We start from the raw sequence: 24,656 nt of genomic DNA, 5'->3' as shown, positions 1-24,656 counted from the left end.
TCTGAATGTAAAGACTAAAACGTCAGATTTGTTGAGCATAATCCTATGATCATCCACAAGTCATATTCCTTTAAACAAAACTGAAAAACCTTTTTAGGTGTTGAGAACACATAAAACTTTAGGGGAACACATACTCTGACAACAGGGGCGTGTGGTCAAAAGATGCTATGACTTGGTAATTTGGCGGTCATACATGGAGTGAATGAGCAACACAAACTCACGTATTGCAAATCACATTTGGTAGCAGCTCGGTTCCAGTGATAAAATATGCAGTCAGTCATATTCAAACAGCTGGTTGATAGCAAAAACAAACAAGAAAAAAGTCCCTTCTGTAACCATGGTGCAGCAACCATCTGCAAGATATGAACCGTTTTCTGGAATCATGATGGCCACGAACAGCAAACCTGAAAAGATTACAGAAGGCACAGTGCATAGACAAGGAAGTTTTATTTTATTGGCCGCTACCAAATCTTCAAAGGTACAAATCAGTGGCTTTAATATTGAGCAGTACTCCATAATAATATTCATTTACCCACGATGCATTGCATCCATACATTAGTAGCTCAAAACAGCTTTTACAAAAAAGATATACTATATATATATTTTAATATATATATGTGTGTGTATGCGTGTGTGTTTATATAACATACATACATGTACTGACCGTATCTCAGTAATATTATCTAACAAAAACCAAAGGTTAACAACAGAAACACTTTTAAAGAGAGGAACATTCAAACCAATCTCTCAACCAAACTTAAGTTTTACCATGGCCAGATCAAAACTAATGAGTAACAATAGACTATTTTAAATTTAATAAGTAAGCCCTTCAGAGACATTTGCATAATGAGTTTTTCTTTTAAATAATAATGCCAGAATAACTTCTTGCTTTGTGCAAATGTACTTTAAACTTTATGGTGGCACACTTATGATTGTTTAGGGAAAGCATCTTATATATGTCTATGTGACTTGATATTCTGATATTATATTTAATCATAAACTTCTGGCAAGTACAGTAATTTAATTCTATAGCCACTATTTATTTTATTGAAGCTAATGCTCTTAGCTAGTAGGGCAGGAAAAGGAATGGATATTTGGCGAAATTAGAGGTAGTATGATGAGTTTAGCCTCTCATTCTGCTCTGTGCACTCCCTCCACCCCACTGCCTGCCATTGCTGATACGGATCCTCCTCTGATCAAATCACCCTCCTCCATAACATCGGTAGGGAAGTCTGCTGCAATCAAAAGGTTGTCCAGGCCTTCAGCTCCCATATAGCAGTATATATTGAATGTGTGGCTTCGAATGTAAGCAAGCATCATTATTTTGGATATTTACAAGCCATTTTCAAATTAATTATCAGACTTCAGCAGTTCTGAACAATCTAACACTCGGTTGGTCAGGAGTAAAATTTCATATTCCGAGTTCATGACAAACCATTCAGCAGGAGCGAACAGCTCCATGAAAGAGCTTCAGCAGGCTGTACACAGAGGGACAGAGAAGGTCTGTTATCCCAGGCTTGCTGAATTAAAGAGAGCAATCCCTCAGTTCACTCCTTTCTACCCAGACAGCAGATACAGACACTTCCACAACACCAGAATAACCCAGCCCTGACAAGAGGGCATTCTTCACTACTAGCTTTAGAGCTGGGGTTTTCAAACACAATTTTGGGCGGGCTCTGAGTATTCTGAATCAAAGCAAGTGGTTAACTGTTCTAAACTTCAAATTTTTAGTGCCTATGGAGGAGTTTTGTTCCCTCTCACAGTAAGCCATACAGAAACAACAATGTACAGCCACAGATAATAAATACCCCAGATTCAGATTCCTGGACCTAAATGTGCTTTATGGAAAATGACTTGCATTTTAAATGGGCTAAATGACTGACCCTCAGCTAAAACACATCCAAACTGCTAAAAGTGTGGACACCTGGTCACTGAAATCAAAACAAGAAGACAAAACTGCACTGTATTATAGGAATAAATTCTGCAATAACTCAAAAACGAAGTGATTGGAGTTAACAACAGACAGCATACAAAGAGGTCCACCAGGACTGAGTTTGAAAACCCCGCTTTTAGAGGGATGACCTGACTCTAACTGGTAAAAAAGCCTGTAATGCCTATATTCTTTAACACAAATCTAACACTAACAGAATTCCCAGTGGCAGCTGTGGATACATGCATTAGCATCCAGTGCCTCTTTACAGCATACGTAGCGTGTTACGGAGAGGCGGACTTATCCTGCAGTGCAAGAGCAACTACTCAACTCAGAGCCAAGCTAAAAGTAAAAACACTACAAATGTACAGCAAAGTACCGTGCCCGGCCAACATCTTATGTGAATGTGATGTCGGCGTGCCACCCACCCAGGCCAGCGCATGTCAGATATGTCCTGTGATTCAGTGCAGACGACGCAGTACCGTCTGCCCGCATCGTCACCCCCGGTGTGAAAATTCCTCGCTTCACAATTTTTTTTATGACAACAGTATAATTACATGTGTATATATTCATATAGTTTTTTTTTTCATCAATCACTTACACAGAGTAACCAGGTCATGCAACAATAGTTCACTACCTCTTCCATGACAGGAACAAAGCATAAAGTTAACAGAGAACACAAAATTAGAGTTCACCCAGAGGTTCGGCAAAACAGGTCCGGCCAGCAAGGAGGAAGGAGGGAATGGCCGCTTAACCCCAAATCTACTTATTTTTTTCTTGTATTTTTACCTCTGTGTAAACATTGTTAAACCTGTTCGTCAATTTGCAAAACGTAGCTGAAGTTTCTGACTTAACCGAACATTTCAGAATACAAAATTACGATATGCTTTTAAGGTTACCATAAAAAGCCCTTTCGGAAAAGACAGGTTGTAATTTATAGTAAATATGAGCCCATTTATTTGTCAGAAGGCAGACCAACGTTCGTGGGCAACCATTTCCCCATGACTGGTCACTGGGGGTCTGAAGAGGAGACCGCAGAAATGGTTCACAGCTTCAGTGTGACCGTATGACCAGGAATGGACCGCGACACAGTTTAACACTGAGGCGGTGGAACTTCCTGCTGTTTACTGATCCCTACGCTATCCTAATTTGGAATCCCCAATTTGTGTATGTTCTTGCTGATTACTTAAACCTCCCCTGTCAGGTCAGGGGAATGTGTGGCATTACGTGCTCTTCTTTGAAACACTAGATAAGTCCACTAGATAAGCTCACATAGACACGGAGCCAAAAGACTGAAGCTTGATTTGTAGTTCAAGCAGGCAGACTGCAGGTACCTGATTGGCCAGAGGGGTCGCTGGTGCACGATGACACACACTTTCTTTGGACGGAAATTTGGGAGTCAGACGGCCATTCCCTCCTCTCCCCACCCCGCCTCACAGCCAGGCCATAGACTTGTCAGAAGCAAGGCTCACGACCTGGATGTTGGAGATTCATACCAAATAAAGTACTGTGGTAGAAACCTTGGGTTACTTCATATAATAGACAGCCATAAGATACAAACTTTCGCTTTCTTTTTTTAATTCCCCCACAATTTTGTGCTGTCCCACAGGACACATGCAGATGCTTGGAACCAGAGCCCTTCTGGACCCAGTCTGACGCAGAATAAAGAGTCCAGGCCATGGGCAGTCAGCAGAGAGTGCGAAACGGTCTAGCATGGGCCCTGGGGCCTAGGTGAGCTGGGACACTCTCGCAAACCTTGAGCTCAAAAACCAATTCAACTTCAATGTGGGAGGAGTGATGGCAGTCAGTTTGCTGCCTAACAGAATGGCCCACCTGTGTGTGTGTGTGTGTGTGTGTGTGTGTGTGTGCGCATGTGTGTGGGAATGTAAATCATATTTAACACCTGCTATAGAAGACATAAATATTTGTGTGGGTGTCAGTTTGTGCACAAATATATCAGTGTGTAAGCCTCTGGTAATATGAGTATATTCCTCTAAATAGTGTGGAAACAACTGTCAGATGCATGAAAGATGCATGGACTTGGCATCCAGTTTCCTACATGCTCATGAACACAAGTTCATGCAAAATAAAGAATATTGCAATTTCAGTCCTCAGACTGACTCACTGCAATGAACACACTCACAAATGGCGTGCAAAGACGGGCAAACCTTTTTAAGTGAAGATGAATTAAAGTTCCACCTGCAAATATGTGACACAAGCCACAGAAGATGTTCAAATGTCACCTGACCCCAGCAGTTTCTCATTCCGACTGTGTAAATTTCAAGCATCTGTGTTCAACATTTTCTCCATATAGCGAACGGCTCAATCAGAGAATTATATGCATATGCATGGAATTTAACACCAACTGAAACATATCATAGTGTGTAAATGAGTGACTACTGAATGCATTCACACAAAAACTGGAAGTTTACTCCCTTATTTCTGAAACTCTGCAGCCGACTGCTCGGCTTAAACTTCTTAATTCTGAGGAACACGTACATCTCACATTCCTCTGATTTCCACACATTTGTGAATAATTTCACCACTCTCTGCCCAAACTCTCGATGTTAAAAACTGGTAACACTGTTGACATCTTAAACCTGCTCTTCAAGAATATCAGCTAGATAATAGCGGCTGTTACAGAAATCACAGACAAACTAGACAAAACAGTAGCAGCTGAGGACAATGACTGAGGTAGCAGGGTGAAAATGGAAAGCAGAAGATGCGATATTGGAATCTTTTTGTAAAAATGTACAGTTCAGTTTCTTTCTAAACAGGTGCAGCAGTGCTTCAGAGAAACAAATCCAAATGAAAGCTAAAATAGGAAATCCTAAAAATGACCAATAGTGATCAACAGAGCCTTTGTGTCAGGGTAGTAGTCATAGCATTGAGTGATGCTTATTTTAACTATACTAAACATTCACCATACTGTAAATGTAGAGTACAGAAATAAATAGTGATTATAATGTATTTCAAATGTTTTTTTTTCAAATATGAAACAGAAGACTGAAAACATAGAGGTTTACGCCTAATCTTATGTGACCTCACTGACATGTGGATTCACAAATAATAACATTAAAAGACAAAGACAAAAGAAAAAAGACTGATCTGATGACAGGAAAAATCATGATTGAGGTGAACATGACCGAGAGGCAGGAAGCCCCACTGAGGCAGTCAGCAACATGCCCATGTCCTCAACAAAGATGCACACGAGAGGCTCTCCAGTCAAAATCATTTACAGCTGATTCAAATAAAACAAATAATTGAATACAGAATTTGGTTGTTTCATAAATTAAATCCTTCTTTCATTTGCAACATTTGTCTCGGGAGAGAAAATAACCCTACTCAATAGTCTTACTCTATAACCTGAATTAAAAAAGCCCAAAAAACTATTAAATTAATTTGATATATTTTTTTCAGAATGACTTGTATTGTAAGTTACATTTGCCTCTGTACAATACAAAACATAAAAAGAAAAAAATCTACAGCTTCTGATAGCCAGATAGTACTTTAAAAAGAACGTCTGAAAGTGAATGCAGAACATTTATCCTATGTGGACATGCAAAGATATTTGACCTTAATTAAAAAAAAAAAAAAAATTTAATTGGCAAGCATAAATAATTCTCAAGGCACCAAAATGTCTTGTTGTCACTTAGCAAGCACACTGAAACCTAAGAGAAATATTTTTCATGCATTACCCTTGTGCTTTAAGCAATGAGATAATTAGTATTAAAAAAACATAAAGATAAGTGAACCTAGTCCAGTACCTAATGTGAGTATGTGACTGCTTATTGGAGGGAACTACACCTCTATTGAAGAGTAGCCTATCCACGGGAAAGAATTTCTAATCACAAAATGGAAGCTTAATGTGACACAGGAACAAGACGGCCCTGTGCCATTATGTTTTGTGGACAGACAGCAGCCTTCATATAAATGCGGCAGTTTCCAGGATGGTAAATGTTATGATGTTGAAAGAGATATGAAAACTTTAACAAAAAAAAACATTTACAGTAAAATAGCCCACATATATGAAAAGGAAAACTGCCACAATGTTCCCCATGATGCACCTGGGCCTGGTTCTCCTGTACCCCCTCCCTTCTGTGTCAATGCTCACCTTTAGTCTTCCCTCCACTGACACAATGTCCCTCCTCACCTAGGATTCTTAACACAGCAGCACCCCCTGGTGGACACTGCTGGAATAACTCTGTATTCCTGGCCAGACTGGGGGGTTCTGGGCTCCAGTCAAACTGGTTGTCACAGAGACGCGTTCTTGCTCAGACGCGGCTGACTGGGTGACAGCAGTAGGTACAGTTCTTCAGGCTGTCCTGCTCCTCAATCCCCTCGGCATTCTGGGAACAGCCATCTTCGCAGTGCGGCTCTGGAGAATGAATGTGACAAGTCAGTTTGTTTTAGGGGAGAATACAAAGAGGGAGCAGGAGAAGGACTGGGTGTGGCTCTCCCACTCACCAGCATCCTCCTCCTCCTCCTCCTCGGGCAGCAGCAGGTCGCCCTGGCAGGGGCTGGTGGGGGTGATCTGGCTGGGCCCCTCCTGACTGGTCCCCAGCTGCAGCCTCCTCATGTGTCTGACCACTGCTGTGGCATTGAATGCTTGCTGTGTGGAAACACAGGGTGAGGCACAAGGACACCACAGGAGCACCATGCACACCCACACACGCGCACGCACGCACACACACACGCAAACGCAAACACGCACACACACACACCCTCACACGTGCATGCACGTTCACACACACACACACACACACACACACGCAAACGCAAACATGCACACATGCACACACACACACCCTCACACGTGCATGCACGTTCACATGCACATCTCTCTCTCTCTCTCTCTCTCTCACACACACACACACACGAGCACACACACACAAGTTTCAGATCACAAAATTGGTTTTACAGAGGAATGGCTTTACTGATAACAGTGTCCCTGAATATTTTCCTTTTTTGGCATTTTGCTTCCTTTCTTATTCGAGGACAAAGAAACTATTTTGAATTATGCATTTGAAAAAACATATGAACTGCATCTCTGAAATATTTAAAATTATGATGACAGGCATCACATATCATGTATCCACTTTAGCCACAGGCTAGTTTTTATCAACATCCACCCGTCAATGAAAAGTCGAAAGAGGAGACCAATCTTACAGTACCTTCCATTTGCTTTTGGCAAAGTTCTTCCGGATCTGAGCACTAACTGATTCATGGATGTTCTTTTCCAGTGCAGTGTCTCCAGATATCCTGAGAGAGAGGAGGGAGGGTAAGAAGCGGTCTAGACATGACAGGCAGTCTGATTTTTATTGACAGGTAAAAAGCTTAAGCTTGCTTCCCTCCCTGGATGTGCATATGTAATACCGTGCCTGTGTCTGTGTGTATGCTCCTGTTACTTCAGTTCACTTCAGCTCAGTCAGTTCTGTCAGCTGAATTGTGTTTATGGTCTTTATATTCACGTTAGTTAGGTCACACCCTATATATTTCAGGATATATTTATATGTATGCTTCTCAGGGTGTTCACCATACGGGTATGAACTCACGTTACGTGTAGTTAATAAACATTTTGCTGCTTTTCAAATGAACGTTGCACCTACTTAAATTGCACTATTCCAGCCGAGGAACGTAACCACTTGTGTTTCTCCAGTTAGTTCAATACACTGTAAACCCTGAACAGTTATTCTGGGTTGGATGCCCTTACACATGCCACATTTATTTACTTATTATTTATTTATTCAGTCAAGATACATTGCACGCCCATCAGCATGTCAGAAATTACATGAATGCACAGTTAGCTAAACAGTTATTTGTCATCTTAAGTCTCTTCTTTCCACAAATGATAAACTGTATACCGCATTAGAGGTTCTCTGGAATATACTGTTTGCGGTAGTAGCCTTATATAAACTGAAACCGAGTGTCGCTTCATCTAAACAACAGGAATTACACCCATATTTGTCCGTAAGCAGAAGCTTTGAGGGTTTCTGCAGGACCTCAACCAGAGCTTGTGCTGCACTGGTGAAGTATCTACCCTTCTACTCTAAGCAGTTGTAAGAGAGGCAGTGAAATCAGGCATGTCTGCAGGACACTGCAAAAGTGTCAATAGTTTGGGTTCTATCACTTGCCCAGTTCAATTGGTACAACACAATTAGCATGTATAATTACGTCTTCTGCACAAATCTCTGAAGATGCACAGGATTTATTAACTGAATATATGACCCTAAACCGGGTGACAAAGAGCTTTGGCCTGCATACATGCAGCCCTGCAGGATTTGAGCACAGAATAGTGTGAGGAAGAGGATGAAGAGGAAGAAGAGGTACTGTACCAGGGGTGCTGCAGAGCCTGCTCGCACGTGTACCTCTTCCTGGGGTCTTTCTCCATCAAGTGAATGATGAAATCTTTGGCTGCAGACAGAACAACCATTTGCCATTCAGAACGTTTACTCTGTTAACACCCTTAGAAACACAGTGGGATCATATTATCCACACAATGCATAATTTATTACAATTTATGGAACATTTCTGTAAGTGCACTTACTGCTGTCTAGAAGAAGTCACAATGTAATTCACTGAAAAATTATAGCAGCAGCGATAGCACAAAAGTAAATATGCCATAACTGAATGCCTTTTACATTAGGTTATTTATATGAAATGTAAATAATCTGCCCTGAAAGTCTCTGAAATGATGCATGTTCATATCTTTAACCAGGAAGAATGCAGCATATGGACATTTCTAAAGTGCTTCATTGTACAGTTACAATTCTCATTCTCACTCCCTGTCAAACACACAAAAAAAATGTGTATGTGCGTTCGTACGCACACACAACCTTCATCGTAGTATGTCACAAGGCAAAAAAATGAAAGTTCCGGTACCTGAATCGGAGATGTCATCCCAGTATGGAGAATCAAACTCATACTCTGCTTTGAGGATCTGCTCAAAGAGTTTGGCATCATTTTCATCGTAGAATGGAGGATATCCACATAGACTGCACAAGGGAGCATATCATGTGTGAGACCTGGACAGGCTAAAACACTCAGATAAACTGCATAGAGCAGCACCATCAAAGGCTACACAGAACATACCAAGATAAACTGCATAGGGGGCAGAATCATCACACGTGACACACAGAACATACCAAGATAAACTGCATAGGGGGCAGAGTAATCAAGAGGGATATCTGGGCATTGGGCAGCTGGAACAGAAAGCTAAGATTGGTGGGTCTTGCACAGTTATCTGTCGTAATCACAGGTGTGACAGAAAGCACACACGCTCAGTGGTACTCACAGAATGTAGGAGATGACTCCTATAGACCAGCAGTCCACAGCCTTGCTGTACGGTTTCTGAGCGAGGACTTCAGGAGCTGGCGAGCGAAAGCAACCAGCAGCGTCATTTCACTTTCTGATTAGCCCTGCTGATGTTTTACATTACAGTGCTGTGATGCATCTGGAGTAATATTACATATCTGCCATGAACCTTTGAAATGCTGTCCATTGAAAAGACAAGATGCAATACCAGGCCAATTCATTTGAATGGAAATACCATATCTGAACTGAGCTAAACTCGATTTCTCTTATGCCCTGCAATTGTGATACATAATTCAATATTTATTATTGATCTTATATGCCCAGGGATTGTATTACTGCTGAGCATGACAAAACCAAACCAATTTCACATTAAGAAATAATAAGAAATCTATAAAAAAAATTGAATTTAAGGAATATAATGTACAGTCCGTTATATATTTCATATATTTAAAAATGACCCTTATGTTAACTGTTATCACAATGTAATGGTTGGTTCGCTCTCCGTACCCACATATCCAGGTGTCCCACACGCCGTGGACATCACACTTCCAGACCCCTCCATCTTGGACAGCCCAAAGTCGCTGATCATGATCTTGGAGTCCTCATCCATACTGTAGTACAGCAGGTTCTCCGGCTGCGAACACAGTGCAGGCAGGTCACATGACGCGCCGGAGGTCACATGATCAGCTCTGCCCAATCACTCCGCACCACAGAAGTCGAGATACTGACAGGAAAATCCATAACCTGTGATAGGCCCCTCATACACAGCTACCCAGCTGACTAACACAGTTGATGGAATAACAGGCAAATGAAGAACAGCCCATGAACTGCCTGAAGTGCAGATAGAATTAGACTCTGTATACAGACTCCAGAGAGGCTCTCATTAGTAATCCATACAAGGATCAATCAACTTACACCTCACAGAACTGATTAGATTAGAACAAATGACCAACACTGAAGAATAATGGGCTTCATTTGGACCGCCAGCACTAAAAAGCACACAGCCCCCGGATTCCAGACCAAGATAAGGTTTTCATAAATGAGTGGTGGTGGTGGTGGTGGTGGTGGGGGAGGGGTTGTGGGAAGGGTTGTATGCAATGTGGCATTTACCTGATAAAAACATCAAAGGTTTGTTTCTAAACAGAGAACTACTGGTGGAAGAGGCTGTCTTTGATGGTAGCGGCCAATGATTCCTTAGACCAGGATTGCCAGGTCAGTTGATGTCCATTTGTCTACTTGCACTGATAGCTCGGCAATGTCGCTGCTTGTTGTCAAAACTTATTTACGCACTGGTAAGTCGCTCGGGAAAAGAGCGTCTGCTGAATGCCAAAATGTAAATGTAGGGCAAATGCATATTTATTTCTGCTGAGTGCCTAAATGTAAATGTAGTGCAAATGCGTATTTATTTCTGCTGAGTGCCTAAATGTAAATGTAAATGAAAAGTAAGTGCATATGTGTAGAAGCTAATTAACTGTTCGGACCAATAAAGTCAAAGGAAGAGAGGCTGGGGGGAAAATACCAGCACACCACACTGGAGCCTGACAGCCCTGGCTCAGTTAGAGGCCATCACTGGCCCCACTGTAGACACACTCACCTTCAGATCCCGGAGCACAAGCCCATGTCATCACTAGCCCACTGTAGACATGCTCACCTTCAGATCCCGGTGCACAATGCCCATGTCATGGAGGTACTTGACAGCATCCAGGATCTGCTGAATAAGTTTGCTGGCGTCTTTCTCTGTGTAGAAGCCCTTCTCCACGATCCTGTCAAACAGCTCGCCGCCAGAGACGCTGCCAGAGAAACGTACGTTTAAAGTGTCAGTCCAGGCCGTCGAACGGAAAGGTACAAGCAGCTTATCTTATGGTTACAGCTAGAGATGTAAATCTAACTGGAGCTTGACATTTATCTTATAGTTTCCTGGGAAAAAAGAAAAAAAAAAAACCTGACAGTATTTGAAAACAAACTCTGAGCGTTTACTTGGACAGCAAGTTGACTTGGACAGGCACAACAACATGTAAGCATCCCTAAAAAGGGTGTTTAGAACATGCCCTCTGCATCCAACCAAAACTTCCCTTCTGTTCTATTGGCACAAAGGCATTGGAACACCAGTACAAGCCTGGGTACTCAGTCACATTTTCCACCTGGTCGAAATGGCTTAGTTCAGTTTAGTGTTTATGCAAAAATATAACAATGACATCAACATAAAATACACAATTGCAATATTTTTTTTAAAATTATAGGTAGGCTAACTAAACTCTAAAGGGCTTGTATATTCCCTACCTAAATCAAAGAATAAAAAAATAAAGTAACTAGTCATAAGAAAAGAAATGTATTAGTATTAATAATAAAAAATATTGAATAACTAATGGAAGAAGAGAAGAGAAACATAGAGGCAGTGTTAGTGAAAATAATCTAACCTTCATTCAAATGCTGCACAATGAATGGACAATGACACTGGTTATCCAGAGCACTGTACACAGACAATGTGGGCAGTGGCTGGAACAGCGGGCTTTTCACTCAAATGTAAAGTGATTCAGGAGTGTCAGAAATGGAACCGGGAGAGGCGCAGCTATGCTTCTGGCGATACGGTCCTCATCCAGGATGAAACGGCACCGCGAAACGCTTGGGTAATGGGGCGGAGTCAAGAGACAACGCGAGGACAAGAACCAACGCGCTGGAAAAACCAATCGCTGAACTGTGCTTGCTGCTGGAAGCAGCAGATCGCCTCCATCCTCTCTCAAAAGAGATTAGGAATTAAAGCCCAACACAGACTCCAACAATCAAAATGAACACTCAAAATAAATAAATAAATAATAAAAATAAAAAAACTAAACAACAAATAAAATGATAAAGGAAATAAAATACAAAAATGAAAATAAATCGGAAAAGGGAAATCAATTTTTAAAAATTTTAAAAATGTAATAAAAAAGTAAGAAAGAAGTTAAATGATAGTGAATACTGAACGTTCGTTCAGAAAATGCAGCAATTCATTTATTAACTGATTATATTTTTACTTTTTAGGCTCCTGATGCATTATATGAAATAACTGCCTAGGGCCAGAACGTGGGAGCCATTCATGAAATTATTATAATTATATTTATTATTATTATTATTATTATTATTATTATTATTGAACATTTACAGTTTTCATTTATAATTTCGGTGAAGAAAATATATCACATTTTATTTTAACAAATCTTTTTTTCTTGGAATGTGTGCGGATAGCATACTCTCCTAGCCTAGAGGTGACTTAAGAAAACTACAAAGTCACTACACTGGATAATGCTGTTTGTAAGGTCATGGAGAAACAGACAAAAACAGATGCTGTGCAGAGGTAGCATGGCCTTGCATGTATTCCTCATCTCTGTGGAGTATCATACAGTATCAGACAGAATAGCTTCTCAGCTCCCTAGTGCACAGTCATGTGGGACACTCCCGTACTTCAGTTCTTCCTACCCAGTGATAATGCTGATCTCTGTTGGCCAATCATAACACTGTGGCATTGTCTGGTCAATATTTGTTGGTTGGATCAACAGTGATAAGGCTGCTGAGCAGTAACCCATAGGGGGTGGATGATGTGCTTACCACAGGATGAAAATACAAAAAGAAATTATCTGTTAATAACAGCATCTTATATTCCCACTAGCAAAGAACACATTTGTATGGGTTCTGTTAAATGAATCAGTGTGAATGAGACCGAGAGTTATGTAGGGGTAGTCTGCTGGTTCTGAAAAAAACTCCTGTCTATTGGCACTGCTTTAGGAGAACTGAGGTCACATAGTAAATCTGGTTGATTCTACGTCTGTAGAATGCACCACTGATAAAAGAGGGCTAATTTTCAGCACTGGACTCCCTGTTAATTAGCAACTAATTCATGAGTAGTTAAGAATTGCTCTCTCATCCCCGGTGACACATTGGAACACAGGGATGAACACAGCCCTTGCTCTCCAAAGGGAGGGGGGGACCACATCACAGCCAATGCAGACCTAACACTAAAACACACACAATAGCACCTCACTCAAAATGCACTCCGGAGTTAAGATTAAACACAGAAATGAGCACTTCATGCAAAGTCAAGTCCAGATCCAACATTAAGCATACACATTAGCAACAGAATCATAGACCGATCTCTCTCTCTCTCTCTCTCTCTCTCTCTCGCACGCACGCACATACGCACACATGCCTATCACACAAACACGCGGGCCTGATCTAATATGCAGATATTCTGTTCCCACAGGAAGTTCCTGCCTCACTCACACAGTTGCCCATCACTACATTATGAATGAGAAGCCCAGCAGGGCAGAGGATGCAGAATTCTTGAAAACAGAGCAGTCTCCAGCTAAATGTGGTGACTAAATTCCTAAATTAGCCTGCAGTTCATGAGCCTGCACTTATCGAGGCCTCTAGTCCATGGGAAATTAGGGGTTGTACAGAGTGTCCTTCTGAGACAAATTCTGTACACAGGAATCTAAGAATAGCTACACTAAAACACATTTACGGGCAGTATGTATACATACCAAGCCAACCCAACCCTAAAGTGCACAACAATGCAGATAGGAGACTGTAGCACGATGACCATAACGATCCTACCACCAATCATGCATCTCCCTGTGGGGCTACTAGCCACAGTCAGCACTACGACTACTACTTTTGGCTAATGTAATACACGCAAGAGGCTACAAGTTTGCCAGTTTGAATAGAGGAGAGGCTAAAATAGATACTCACAGCTGCATTACCAGGTACAGGTGAGATTTGCTCTCAAAGATGTCCTCCAGCGAGACTATATTGGTGTGTTTTATCCTGGAATAAAAAAGAGCACAAGATTACCACACAGAACAAGCACTGCAGAACACTGGAAAAGTCAAGGTCAATAAATAGGGCTTGTAAAGACACTGAAACTTATTCTAGTTTCTTTATATGCCAAGAAATGCCAAGTTTCTTCCCAAAGTCTAATAAGGCAAGGGCCGCTGTAGGGTCCACGACACCTGAGTCCAGCAGCCCTAAGCCTGTTCCTGACTATCTGGTCACTTATTCTCACTATTAATGCCCTGGAGTCTCTCTGGCTGCCAGGCCGATCCCCTGCTGATCCCCCCGGTGCTGTTAGACAATGTGGCAGTCTTGTCATCGGTCTGTGATACGCGGTCGTCCACTTCGAGGACATTCACAAACATTATCAGTGGTCTGATAGCAATGCTTAATTCTTGAAATTGCACTCTCATGCACATCCATATATCTGTCAGTGCCTCTCCCAAGCATTCCTGCCTGGATGCCAACTTCCTGCCCTCTGTCTAACTTAGTCAACAGTTGAGGCATGGGGCTTTTGAAGATACAAATTTGGTGTACGGAACACTTTATCAAATGCAACACAATTTTGTCCCAAGGCATGGTTAAATAATCTAGGACACCTGTTATTGACACAGGACAAAATGGCCTCCTTTTGGGCACTGGTGAGATGTGTTTGCAAAATCAAGTGGAATATCTAGCTGTTCGCTGAGTATTATTGAAAATCAAAAATTGGAGAAATTATACCACCAATTTGAGGTTTTTTTGACAAGTATATATTCAAGGAGGAATACAGTGAACCATGTGTGATCAATGCTGCACTGTTTTTATCTGGCCACCAGGAGGCAGACGTAATACATGCTGCCCTACTTGTCTTGTACAACTAAAGAAGCAAAACACTGTGCAACTGGGAGGAATGTATGTAGGCAAAACAACCTCTAAACATCTAAATGAAATGATTTGACATTCCCTGACTGACCCAAGTGTTCCATGAACTCTGACCCCAAAGCACAGGAGACCCCAAAATATAATGTAGTCCTTTGAGACCAGTGAATTCCATTGAAAGTGAGTCAACAAGGAGTGAGACATAACACATAACTTCCTGCAGAGAAAAAAATGTGAGAGCAACCATAATTGTCCATAAGGCCCAAGCGGTGTTCAAATATCTCTAACCAGGCTACAGCTCAGAAAACCTTAGGCCTAAGCTGTGTTTAAATATCTCTAACCAGGGTACAGATAGGACAACCTTAGGCCTAGGCAGTGGTTAAATCTCTACTCAGGCTACAGTATTCCTGACCACAAACCAAACCTGTACAAACAATTTGAAAGCCAGATATTACACTCCAGATCCCGGGCATCTTTCAACCATAGGCTACAGTTCAGACAACATAAGCACACTAAAGCTGCACAAGCAGCAATACATTACAATACTGTTTCACATGCACCTCCCTAATCACACAAGTTGGCCTGAATGGCCTAGTGCAGCGCCCACTTCTCTTCACCCTGGAGACCAGCAGCTTAGTAGCTCAGTCACTGCCGTGCAGGTGCTCTGTCAACTAGGAGCAGAAGCCCTTGAGCCATGAGAGAAGCACACCCTGCTGACTGTCACTCTCCCTCCCTGGGTAATGTTAAAGCCAATTATGACACAGCACCCGGTTACCTGGGGAATTAAATTCAAAAGTGAAAACTTTATTGAAGCACTTTACATATCAAACAAGTTTCATTAAAAAGAGTACAGAGAAGAAAAATCAAGAGAGAGAGAGATGAGAATGAGAGAGAGAGAAAGCCCCTTCATTTACGCGCTACGTATTTGCCCCTTGGAAGGAGCATATTACTTCATTACTGGCAGAGGTCCATGGAACAAGAGGACGACTTCATGAAAAAAGGTAAAAGCTTTTTAATTGAATTACGGCCGCAGTCACACATACTTTTTAATATGAATGACTGAGGAAGCATAAGTAATGAAATGGGCCTGCCAATGTCGGACTAATGGCACGGAGAAATATTCGGCCAAACAGAAAGGGGAACGTATGGCTGCATAACGACAGGCAGTTTGTACAGCGCTCCCTTCCACCGCTCAGCTCTGTTCAAATACAACAGAGTTGAGCGGTGCCATTATTCAAATATCCGTAATTCAAATATTGGATGTGCTTGAAGGTCTGTAAAAAATTCTTGTGTGAGAGTCAGTGAGTGTTGATCAGCTGAAGTGGAGGGGTTGAATCTACACAGAGGCTTGCGAAGCGTGACGTCTTAAAACATGACCACTGGTAACAAAACCATCCATTAGCACTGACACTGTGGCCACGCCCTCATCACTGCTGGGGTCAGTGGACAAGATGCACTTAATCCAAATAAATCCGGAAAGATCCGAGGGCCTAAAGGCATTATCACACTGATGACACGGGAAGCACCTCCCCACCCTCATTCACTAAACCGTCGTTGGTGAAAGCTGCTCCCTTTCCAGTGAAAACAAATAACCCTGAAGCTTAGAATAAAGATACAAAAATGATGTGTCCTTATTAAAGAAAATCATAGCTGCTATCATGACTGTCTAATGGGACATTCAAGACACAGTACTGAAATAGCAACAATCACTGGCTTCAGGCCCTCGGATCCTTCCAGATTTATCTGGATAAAATGCATTTTATCCACTGTTTAAAACCTTCTTGCAGTTACAAAATTTAACTGCATAAACAAGAAGGCCTTAACAGTGTTAAAATTCTGCATCAACAGCAACTTCCAGCGTGGAAGTTCAGAGAAATGACCCACATTCAGTGGTTTTAGTGGTCAGCGATTTTATTTTTTTTAAACGTGTTCTTGATAGGTAAATTTTTGACATTTACAGATTTCCATTTTTGATCACATTTGGTATGTGATCAATTAAAAAACACATACCTTTCCATTAGATTATGCTTAGTATAATACTGTTGCGCACTGTGTAATAACTGATATTCTCCATTTCTGTCATTCTGCTAATACATGATTTAGCTACCCACAAACATTACATGTGCATTCCTAGCTATCATTAGTTCACATTTGTTTCAGTTCAATTTCTTACCAAGCATAACTGACAAGTACTTTGCTTTTTATGTGAGTTGAGAGGCCAAGAAATCTTTTTCCTTGGGAATGCTTTTTCACCAAGCTGATTAACAGCCACTATAAATAATCACTATAAAATAAAAACACAAGAGAAGCCAGTCACTGATCAGGCATTTATTAGTCTCCTCAGAGGCCAAATATCACTTTATTTTAAACCAATTTTTGATTAGAAGTATTTTGGTGAACTGACTCAGAACAGCAGTCCTGTCCCGGAGAAATTGCGTGTGTGACTTTATTTTGGAAATTTGCTCGGTCACTCGTTTCCCTGGAAAAGGAAAGCACAACAGCATGGAGGGTCCTGGGAGAGCGTGGCAGGATAGCTGAACTGTCTCTCTCAGTTCCTTCACCACACTGCTGTAGGGAACTCCACATTATCTGCTGTAACCTTGGCAACAGTGGCACTAAAAATAGAATTATCTCCTTTAGTTCCAGCATTTCTGGTCGAGAATTTCAGAAATTTTAATGGCACATGTTCATGTTGCCTCAAACAGAATTTCAGTTTTCATAACATTCTTGAAAAGGCAAAATGATGCAAATTAGAGATCAAGCCAAGCGGTTGATCTTTAAAACAACCGGAAGAATGAGAAGCGAGAGAGGCAGTGTTTCCTAAAATACTGAGAGCGTGTGCTCACGTGTGTCTGTGGGAGCATGAGTGTGTTTGTGTGTGCGTGTGTATGATCGGTATGCACATGTGTGTGTGTGTGTGGGTGTGTGTGTGTGTGTGTGTGTAGGTGTGTGTGTGTGGGTGTGTGTGTGTGTGTAGGTGTGTGTGTGTGTGTGTGTGTGTGTGTAGGTGTGTGTGTGTGTGTGTGTGTGTGTGTAGGTGTGTGTGTGTGTGTGTGGGTGTGTGTGTGTGTGTGTGTGTGGGTGTGTGTGTGTGTGTAGGTGTGTGTGTGTGTGTGTGTGTGTGTGTGTAGGTGTGTGTGTGGGTGTGTGTATGTGTGTGTGTGTGTGTAGGTGTGTGTGAGTGTGTGTGTGTGTAGGTGTGTGTGTGTGTGTGTGGGTGTGTGTGTGTGTAGGTGTGTGTGGGTGTGTGTGTGTGTGTGTGTGTGGGTGTGTGTGTGTGTGTGTGTAGGTGTGTGTGTGTGTGTGTGTGTGGGTGTGTGTGTATAGGTGTGTGTGTGTGTATAGGTGTGTGTGTGTGTGTGGGTGTGTGTGTGTGTGTAGGTGTGTGTGTGTGTGTGTGGGTGTGTGTGTGTGTAGGTGAGTGTGGGTGTGTGTGTGTGTGTGTGTGTGTGTGTGCAGGTGTGTGTGTGTGTGTGTGTGGGTGTGTGTGTATAGGTGTGTGTGTGTGTGTGGGTGTGTGTGTGTGTGTAGGTGTGTGTGTGTAGGTGTGTGTGTGTGTGTGTGTGGGTGTGTGTGTATAGGTGTGTGTGTGTGTGTGGGTGTGTGTGTGTGTGTAGGTGTCAGACCTCGGAGACCAGCCGTCACTCACTTGTGGAGGACGGCAATCTCATTCTCGATGCTGTTCTCCTTTCCCTCCAGAGCTTTCTTGGGGATGCACTTGATGGCAACCAGCCTGTGGGTCATCTTCTCTTCAGCCAGGACCACCTCAGAGAATGCCCCCCTGAAATACAAGACCACAGGAAAGGTGAGGAAATGCAGCTCCTTAACACATCTGGAGGAAGTGAGGAATTAGTCTTGTTCAATAGGCTACTTATTCAAAAAAATACCCCTGGAATTAGCCTCAAGGCGGGCATGAACATGCTATTTTTCAAGCGGATGGCACACAGGTACCACTGGCAGATGCTCGGCCTGCAATCTGAAGATACACAGATTAAATGTGTATGACCTGCCAGATTCACATCACGTTGTTTGCTTTGAAAGATAGCAGTAATAAACAGGCTTGGTCAGATCCACAGAGACAGACAGGGAAAGAGGGAGGGGGAGAGAGAATTAGTGATGAGCCCCGGTATAGTAAATCAATCTCATCGCATGCGTTCCTAACTTTGGACCATCGATCAATTGATCAATGGTACAAGCCACGACAACATGTTCTAGAATCTGACAGTACAGAACACAAGTGGGTATCATAATATTTTATGACCACAAGAAAGCAAATGCCCAGCTCAAAATCTATGGCATATCAACTAGCAGATATGTGACAGTGGCCTCTAGGCTATTTTGAGCATCTTTGTGTTCATACACCAGACTAAAAAAAATACCTTTTGTACTTCTTTTGATTGAAAGGTGATTCAGTCGAGACACCGCATTTTGATTAAATATTTTAATCATTATGTAAGTACATTTTTAGGTTTGGCACTGAAGGGATCTGCTTCAGGTAATACAGTACACGCTGTACCCTATCTAACAGGGAACACAACACATCTCCTCTACTAAACAGGAGGAATACCACAACACTCCTGCCCCCTCCTCCCTCCCAGTACCTAGAAGCAGATCCAAACAACAGGTGGTGCTGGGGGTGGTGGAGAGTGAGCGTGATTCTGTACAGTAGCAAGCAAAGCATGCACAGCAGCACAGGCAATCTGCAGCACTGTAGAGATCTGGCAGTTGGATTAAAAAGGCACTCTATTGGTGATGTGTGCATGTGATTGGATGGGTATGAGAAAATGCGTTGTGTGTATGCAATTGGTTTATTATGGAAATACGTGAGTTAGTGATTGCTGACGATTTAGGATTCCACAGAATTTCAATTCTAACTCCAGTCGTATCTAAGGGAAAAAAAATTCTACAATCGCAGAATAAAATGTTGAGTATAGTTACCGACAAGTTACTTGAAGGATTGCCAGCGCACCTATGTAAAGAGGGCTGTAATGCCTACACGGATCACCTAATATGTATGCAAATACAATCAAATTAAAGCTGACACGCTGTACTTTAGCCTCATATTCACTGTTTTATTTCAAATCGATTGTACACTGTGAGAGAAGCAAACCCTGCAGGAATGGGGGTCATTTGGAATTCTGAAATGTTCATAACTTTGAAGGTTAAGTCAAAATGCACCCACGATGCAACATAAGAATGACCTATCTATAGTTGACAACTGTTATAAATGATGTGACTCATCTTGTGTTCTCAATAACAAAAACATGACAACTGTGACATACTGCAATAAAGAATGTAGTGGCCATGTTGTGAAAGACCAAAATAAATTTAAAAAGACGCAAAGACACAAACGGGCAAACGGCCAGCTGTGCTTTGAGCCGGCCGTCTTGCAGTGCCGTGAAACGCACAACATCGTGCGTGCATGAAGGAACGCCGAGAAGGGAGCAGCGGTCTACAGTCGTGAGAATGGTGGTGAGAATACTGAGCCGCGGTCTCACCACTACATCCGATTGTGTTGCATTCTGTGAAACATGTCTGAGCGCGAGCGGTACAGAATTGCCGAGTCTCGGGGGCCAGGAGGCTCAGAATTATTCCCAGAGTTCCCCCAGAGCAGCCATGACGGCCGTTAGACTGCGCACAGCTCAGGGTTCTGTTTGTTTAAGTGCGGAGAAAGCATTCCTGGAGGAAGTCAAAGCTGGGAAACACTGGTGGGAAAATGAGTCGAGAAGAAACGAGAGAGAATGTGCGTGCGAAGGGAGAGATAGGGAGAGAGGGACACAGCCAGAGAAAAAAACAGGATAAAAGCAGGGAGAGAGCAAGAGAGAGTGAGGGGTGATGCAAAAGGAAGCTGGGGATGGGACAAGGCAGCGGAAGTGAAGGAATAAGAGAGACCCAGGGTCAGCTGGACGGACTGGGCTTCACTCAAGCTGGCGTGGGTCTTCCCCTGCTCCCGTACTGCGGGTAGGCCTGGTGGCTGCAGCTGGCACAATGGCAGAGCTGCGCTCTCTTCCAGCAGGTACAGCGCTCACTGGCTGGCTGAGCTGCAGTGTGGAGCGGCAGCACACACTGTCCTCCACTGCACTAGGGGGCAGTGCTCCGGAAGGGGGCCACACTATAGAGCACCAGACTCCAGCAATCCTATCGTATTGGGCACCGGTTTGTGTGGATCAGTGGTCAGTGTTCTGGACAGTAGTGTGGATCAGTGGTCAGTGTCCTGGACAGCAGTTTGGAATGGTCAGTGTTCTATGCTAAAGGGTAATGAGAATTAGGAACGTAACTAATGATGACTTCATGATGAATTTAGTATTCTCAGTTGAAGGCTGCAGCTGTGTGCAGTGTTGTGTTGTGTGGGAACAGTTTTATGCGGCAGCGCAAATCACAACTCCTGCCAACAACAGGGAGAACACAACCTCAGCATGCTATTGTCCACGGCCTGTCACAGGAAGACAGAACAGGAAGGAAAGCTCTTACTGTGGCAGGTGAACGCAATACCGATAATCAGCCTGAAATAGGCACCCACCACTACCCGCCAAATCAATGTAAATTTACTTTTAAACAAAGCTCTGCCTTCCATGATTACTGTTGCTGCCTCTTCAAAGCTACCAAGCAATTATAGTCAACAGAAAATGGTCCTGGCTCTCTTAAGCTTCCCGAGCATTTGCATGCTTATACGTAAGAGAAAAACAGAGCAATATTGTTTAAAAAAAACCTGGAATTATATCACAGTAGAAAGTAGCTGATGATACCACACTGCAGGTGTACATTGTACTAAAGCATGCCTGTATGTTTGAATTGGCTTGGAAAAAAAAAAACAATTAAAATATTTAATATTTAATACAATGTATTTTAAAAGTATTAAACAAACCTTATGTACAGATGTGTGTATTCAGAAGTTATGTATGTTCTAATATTCTTTGGTCAGGGTCCTTGGATTCATCCTAACAACCCCTCCCCCTCACCCCAGGGGGCCCCTGATAGTATGGGTTAATTAACACAAACTGATTAAACACATGGAGAAACTGCAGGCTTTCAAAAAGCCCTCAGCAAATGAAATAATAAAAACGTATGGCCTGCTATTAAGTTTAAATTATATGTTACAACTGTATGGCAAAGGACACAGCTGTAAATCTTATTCTGTACTGTGTTGTTAATGAGATGTAAATCCAAGATGCTTAAATCGCAATTTGCTCAGCTGAATGAAGGTTTTAGCCTTGGCTGTGTAGTGATGCATTATTGTAAAATAGAAATTAAAAAATATTGTTATATTTCTAGGAAACCAGGAAATGTGATAAAATGGCAAATAAATAGCCTACTTGATGCAATTAAAATTCTAAGTACTCAACCAGCATTTAAAACACATTTTGCTGAGACAAAATTACTTGCATTGGTGCCACTTCAGACAGACATGAAGAATATTAATAATGCAGAAAAGTCATGAGTGTCACATGAGTCAAGTGTTACATGAGGTTCCATCGGCATAATCTCAGGAGACCTGGCAACCCCTGTAGAAGACATGAGACTGGTCCTGATCTCAAGAACCATACATTCTACTACCCAGAAACCCGTTATTCAAAGGACATTCAATACAAATAAAATGAATAATATTTAAAAAAATATTTTCACTGCAACATGTTATTGTCATCTAAGACACTTGTATTATGTCAACAAAATTCCAATACTTTGAACATTTTTCTGCTGGGTCTCATGTGGATATGTTTATCCCCTTAGGAGTGACTTGTCCTCTTTGTTTTACAATAGAAAGAAGAAAGTGACTTGAGCTATTTAAAACTCAGTAAAACAGGGAGAACACACTTAACCATCTGGGGTCTCGCCAATTGCTGGATAATGCAGTGCCATCAAAATAACAGCTTTATAATTGCTCCACTGCTGTGTGTGTGTGTATGTGTGTGTGTCCATGTGTGTGTGTGTGTGTGTGTGTGTTCTGTGTGTTCCTGTTTGGGTATGTGTGCATGAGTGTGTTTGTATAGCAGAGTTGTAGTAGATTACAGAGATGCAAATCTACTGTACTGTCGAGTAAATGCTTGGATCTCACATTTGCTCGTATTTCACAGGATTGTCTGCTGTTAAAATCAACATCAGTAGGATGTGAGGGAGGAATGTTTTCCAGCTGACGGCTCACACCTGATGCTGCTGCTGGTAACCATGGTGCCCAGGGAGATCATGTTCTGTGATTACATTGCCCCATATTCACATACACACGCACACACTTATGCATGCAAGAGCTCGCCTGCCACAAACAAACAAACACTCGCACACTCTCTCTCTCTCTCTCTCTCTCACACACACACACACACACACAGACTTTGGGTACTGAAAGCTTATTTTTGGCTTCACCATAATCTCAACCAAAGGCAACAGTGCATTAAAAGCGAATCATATACAAGATCCTTTAAAAACACAGGACAACAATTTTACTCATGGACACCAATATTGAGTTCCACAATCCTATAAAAATCCCCTCGGACACGACAAGCAGTGGAAGTCTCTGAGTGGTGAAGGAACGTGTGTAGTCTTACCCAGCGCTAGCAAAACAAGATTAATTTAATGTCATCTCGGTTATCTGACAACAAAATAATATTTTAACCTTTCCTCTTTGCTTTTAGTTGTAAATAAGATGAGATTGTGAACGAGGGACTGTAGCCACTTTCCACCAGTAGTGTGCCTCTATACTGATCGCTGTCTATCTTGGGAGACATGGACGTGCCTCTGGCTTGTGTAGCCTACAAGGATACTACGTGTGCCTAATGATGGCTCTAGTGTATAAACAAGTGACTCTGGGGTGCAGATAGTTCTGTGTGTATGCTATGACCTTAAAAGCACTAAGTGTGCAGTGGTTTAAAGTCACAGAGGAATGGCAGCTTAAAGTGAATGTAATTTATTCTACGCTGTGTTCAATAACAGCGTACTGTGGTGGAATGGCTATACGTGAATGGCAAGCAGGAGATCATGTTGACGAGTCTCCCTGAACCATTCCACTTTTCCCCTTACATACGCAAGGATCAAAGAAAGAACGCAAATCATCAAAGAAAGACACAATCACAACAAAACAGCAGTAACATCAATGACCCTGCTTGTGTGGTCTCTGTAATCCTATCAAACCAGGTTAACCTTTGGGGCACAGCTGGCTGCTGACTCACAGGACACTTGCATTACCTGCTGTTCACTTCTCAGTGGTGTTCCAAGATCATTATTCTGTACACCAAAAATGATTATACTGTATATGGAAAACCTAACGATTACATAATGCTATTTCAACTCGGGAAATGACTGCAACCGTGCAGTACTGGGGCAATAGCACTGTCTCTATATTAAACCTTGCTGACTCATAAACCATAAACACGGTCTGATATGGAGCACACTTCTGTAAACCACCCTACAAAACCCCTGCTGCCTTTACAGCAACCTGGGCTAGACATCGCAAGCATCTGTTCTGCCCCAGTTAAATTAAGGGTGCCCACAGTCCTTAGTGCAGCAAGATAAATATTTCATAAAAATGAGTAACAGAAGCATAAATACAAAACCCAAGGAAGATTGGACGTTTACCAAGCATATACAGTAAAAAAAAACCTGCCACTTGCAGTCCATTAACTTTGCATCTGCCATGGCTGCATACTGTGGTGTTTGTTTTGAAAGGTCATTGACTTATTACAGAAACCTCCATTTCAATTTCAGGCTTCAAATAGATCTGCAAGTAAAACGATAACTGCAAAGCAAAGTGAGGACG

General features: G+C 42.1%; 1 protein-coding gene across 3 annotated transcripts in view; it reads right to left on the bottom strand.

Moving 5' to 3' along the window:
* Positions 1–428: 428 nt before the first annotated feature.
* The window catches only part of LOC118207859 (calcium/calmodulin-dependent protein kinase type 1-like), a 70,812-nt gene continuing 46,584 nt past the window's right edge, over positions 429–24,656 (bottom strand). For all 3 annotated transcript variants that reach the window (XM_035381992.1, XM_035381990.1, XM_035381991.1), the window contains exons 3-12: positions 18,561–18,692; positions 13,970–14,044; positions 10,896–11,034; positions 9,752–9,878; positions 9,225–9,300; positions 8,813–8,925; positions 8,266–8,344; positions 7,105–7,192; positions 6,398–6,542; positions 429–6,308 (exon numbers count right to left, since the gene is read on the bottom strand). In XM_035381992.1, the coding sequence (XP_035237883.1) occupies positions 6,205–6,308; positions 6,398–6,542; positions 7,105–7,192; positions 8,266–8,344; positions 8,813–8,925; positions 9,225–9,300; positions 9,752–9,878; positions 10,896–11,034; positions 13,970–14,044; positions 18,561–18,692 (1,078 nt within the window). In that variant the 3' untranslated portion in view covers positions 429–6,204. The remainder of the gene's footprint in view (positions 6,309–6,397; positions 6,543–7,104; positions 7,193–8,265; positions 8,345–8,812; positions 8,926–9,224; positions 9,301–9,751; positions 9,879–10,895; positions 11,035–13,969; positions 14,045–18,560; positions 18,693–24,656) is intronic.

The sequence above is a fragment of the Anguilla anguilla genome, chromosome 11 (genome assembly GCF_013347855.1).
Source record: "Anguilla anguilla isolate fAngAng1 chromosome 11, fAngAng1.pri, whole genome shotgun sequence".
In the NCBI taxonomy this organism is placed as follows: Eukaryota; Metazoa; Chordata; class Actinopteri; order Anguilliformes; family Anguillidae; genus Anguilla; species Anguilla anguilla.
Note: the sequence above shows the minus strand (reverse complement) of the source record. Positions and strands in the feature narration are given on the sequence as shown.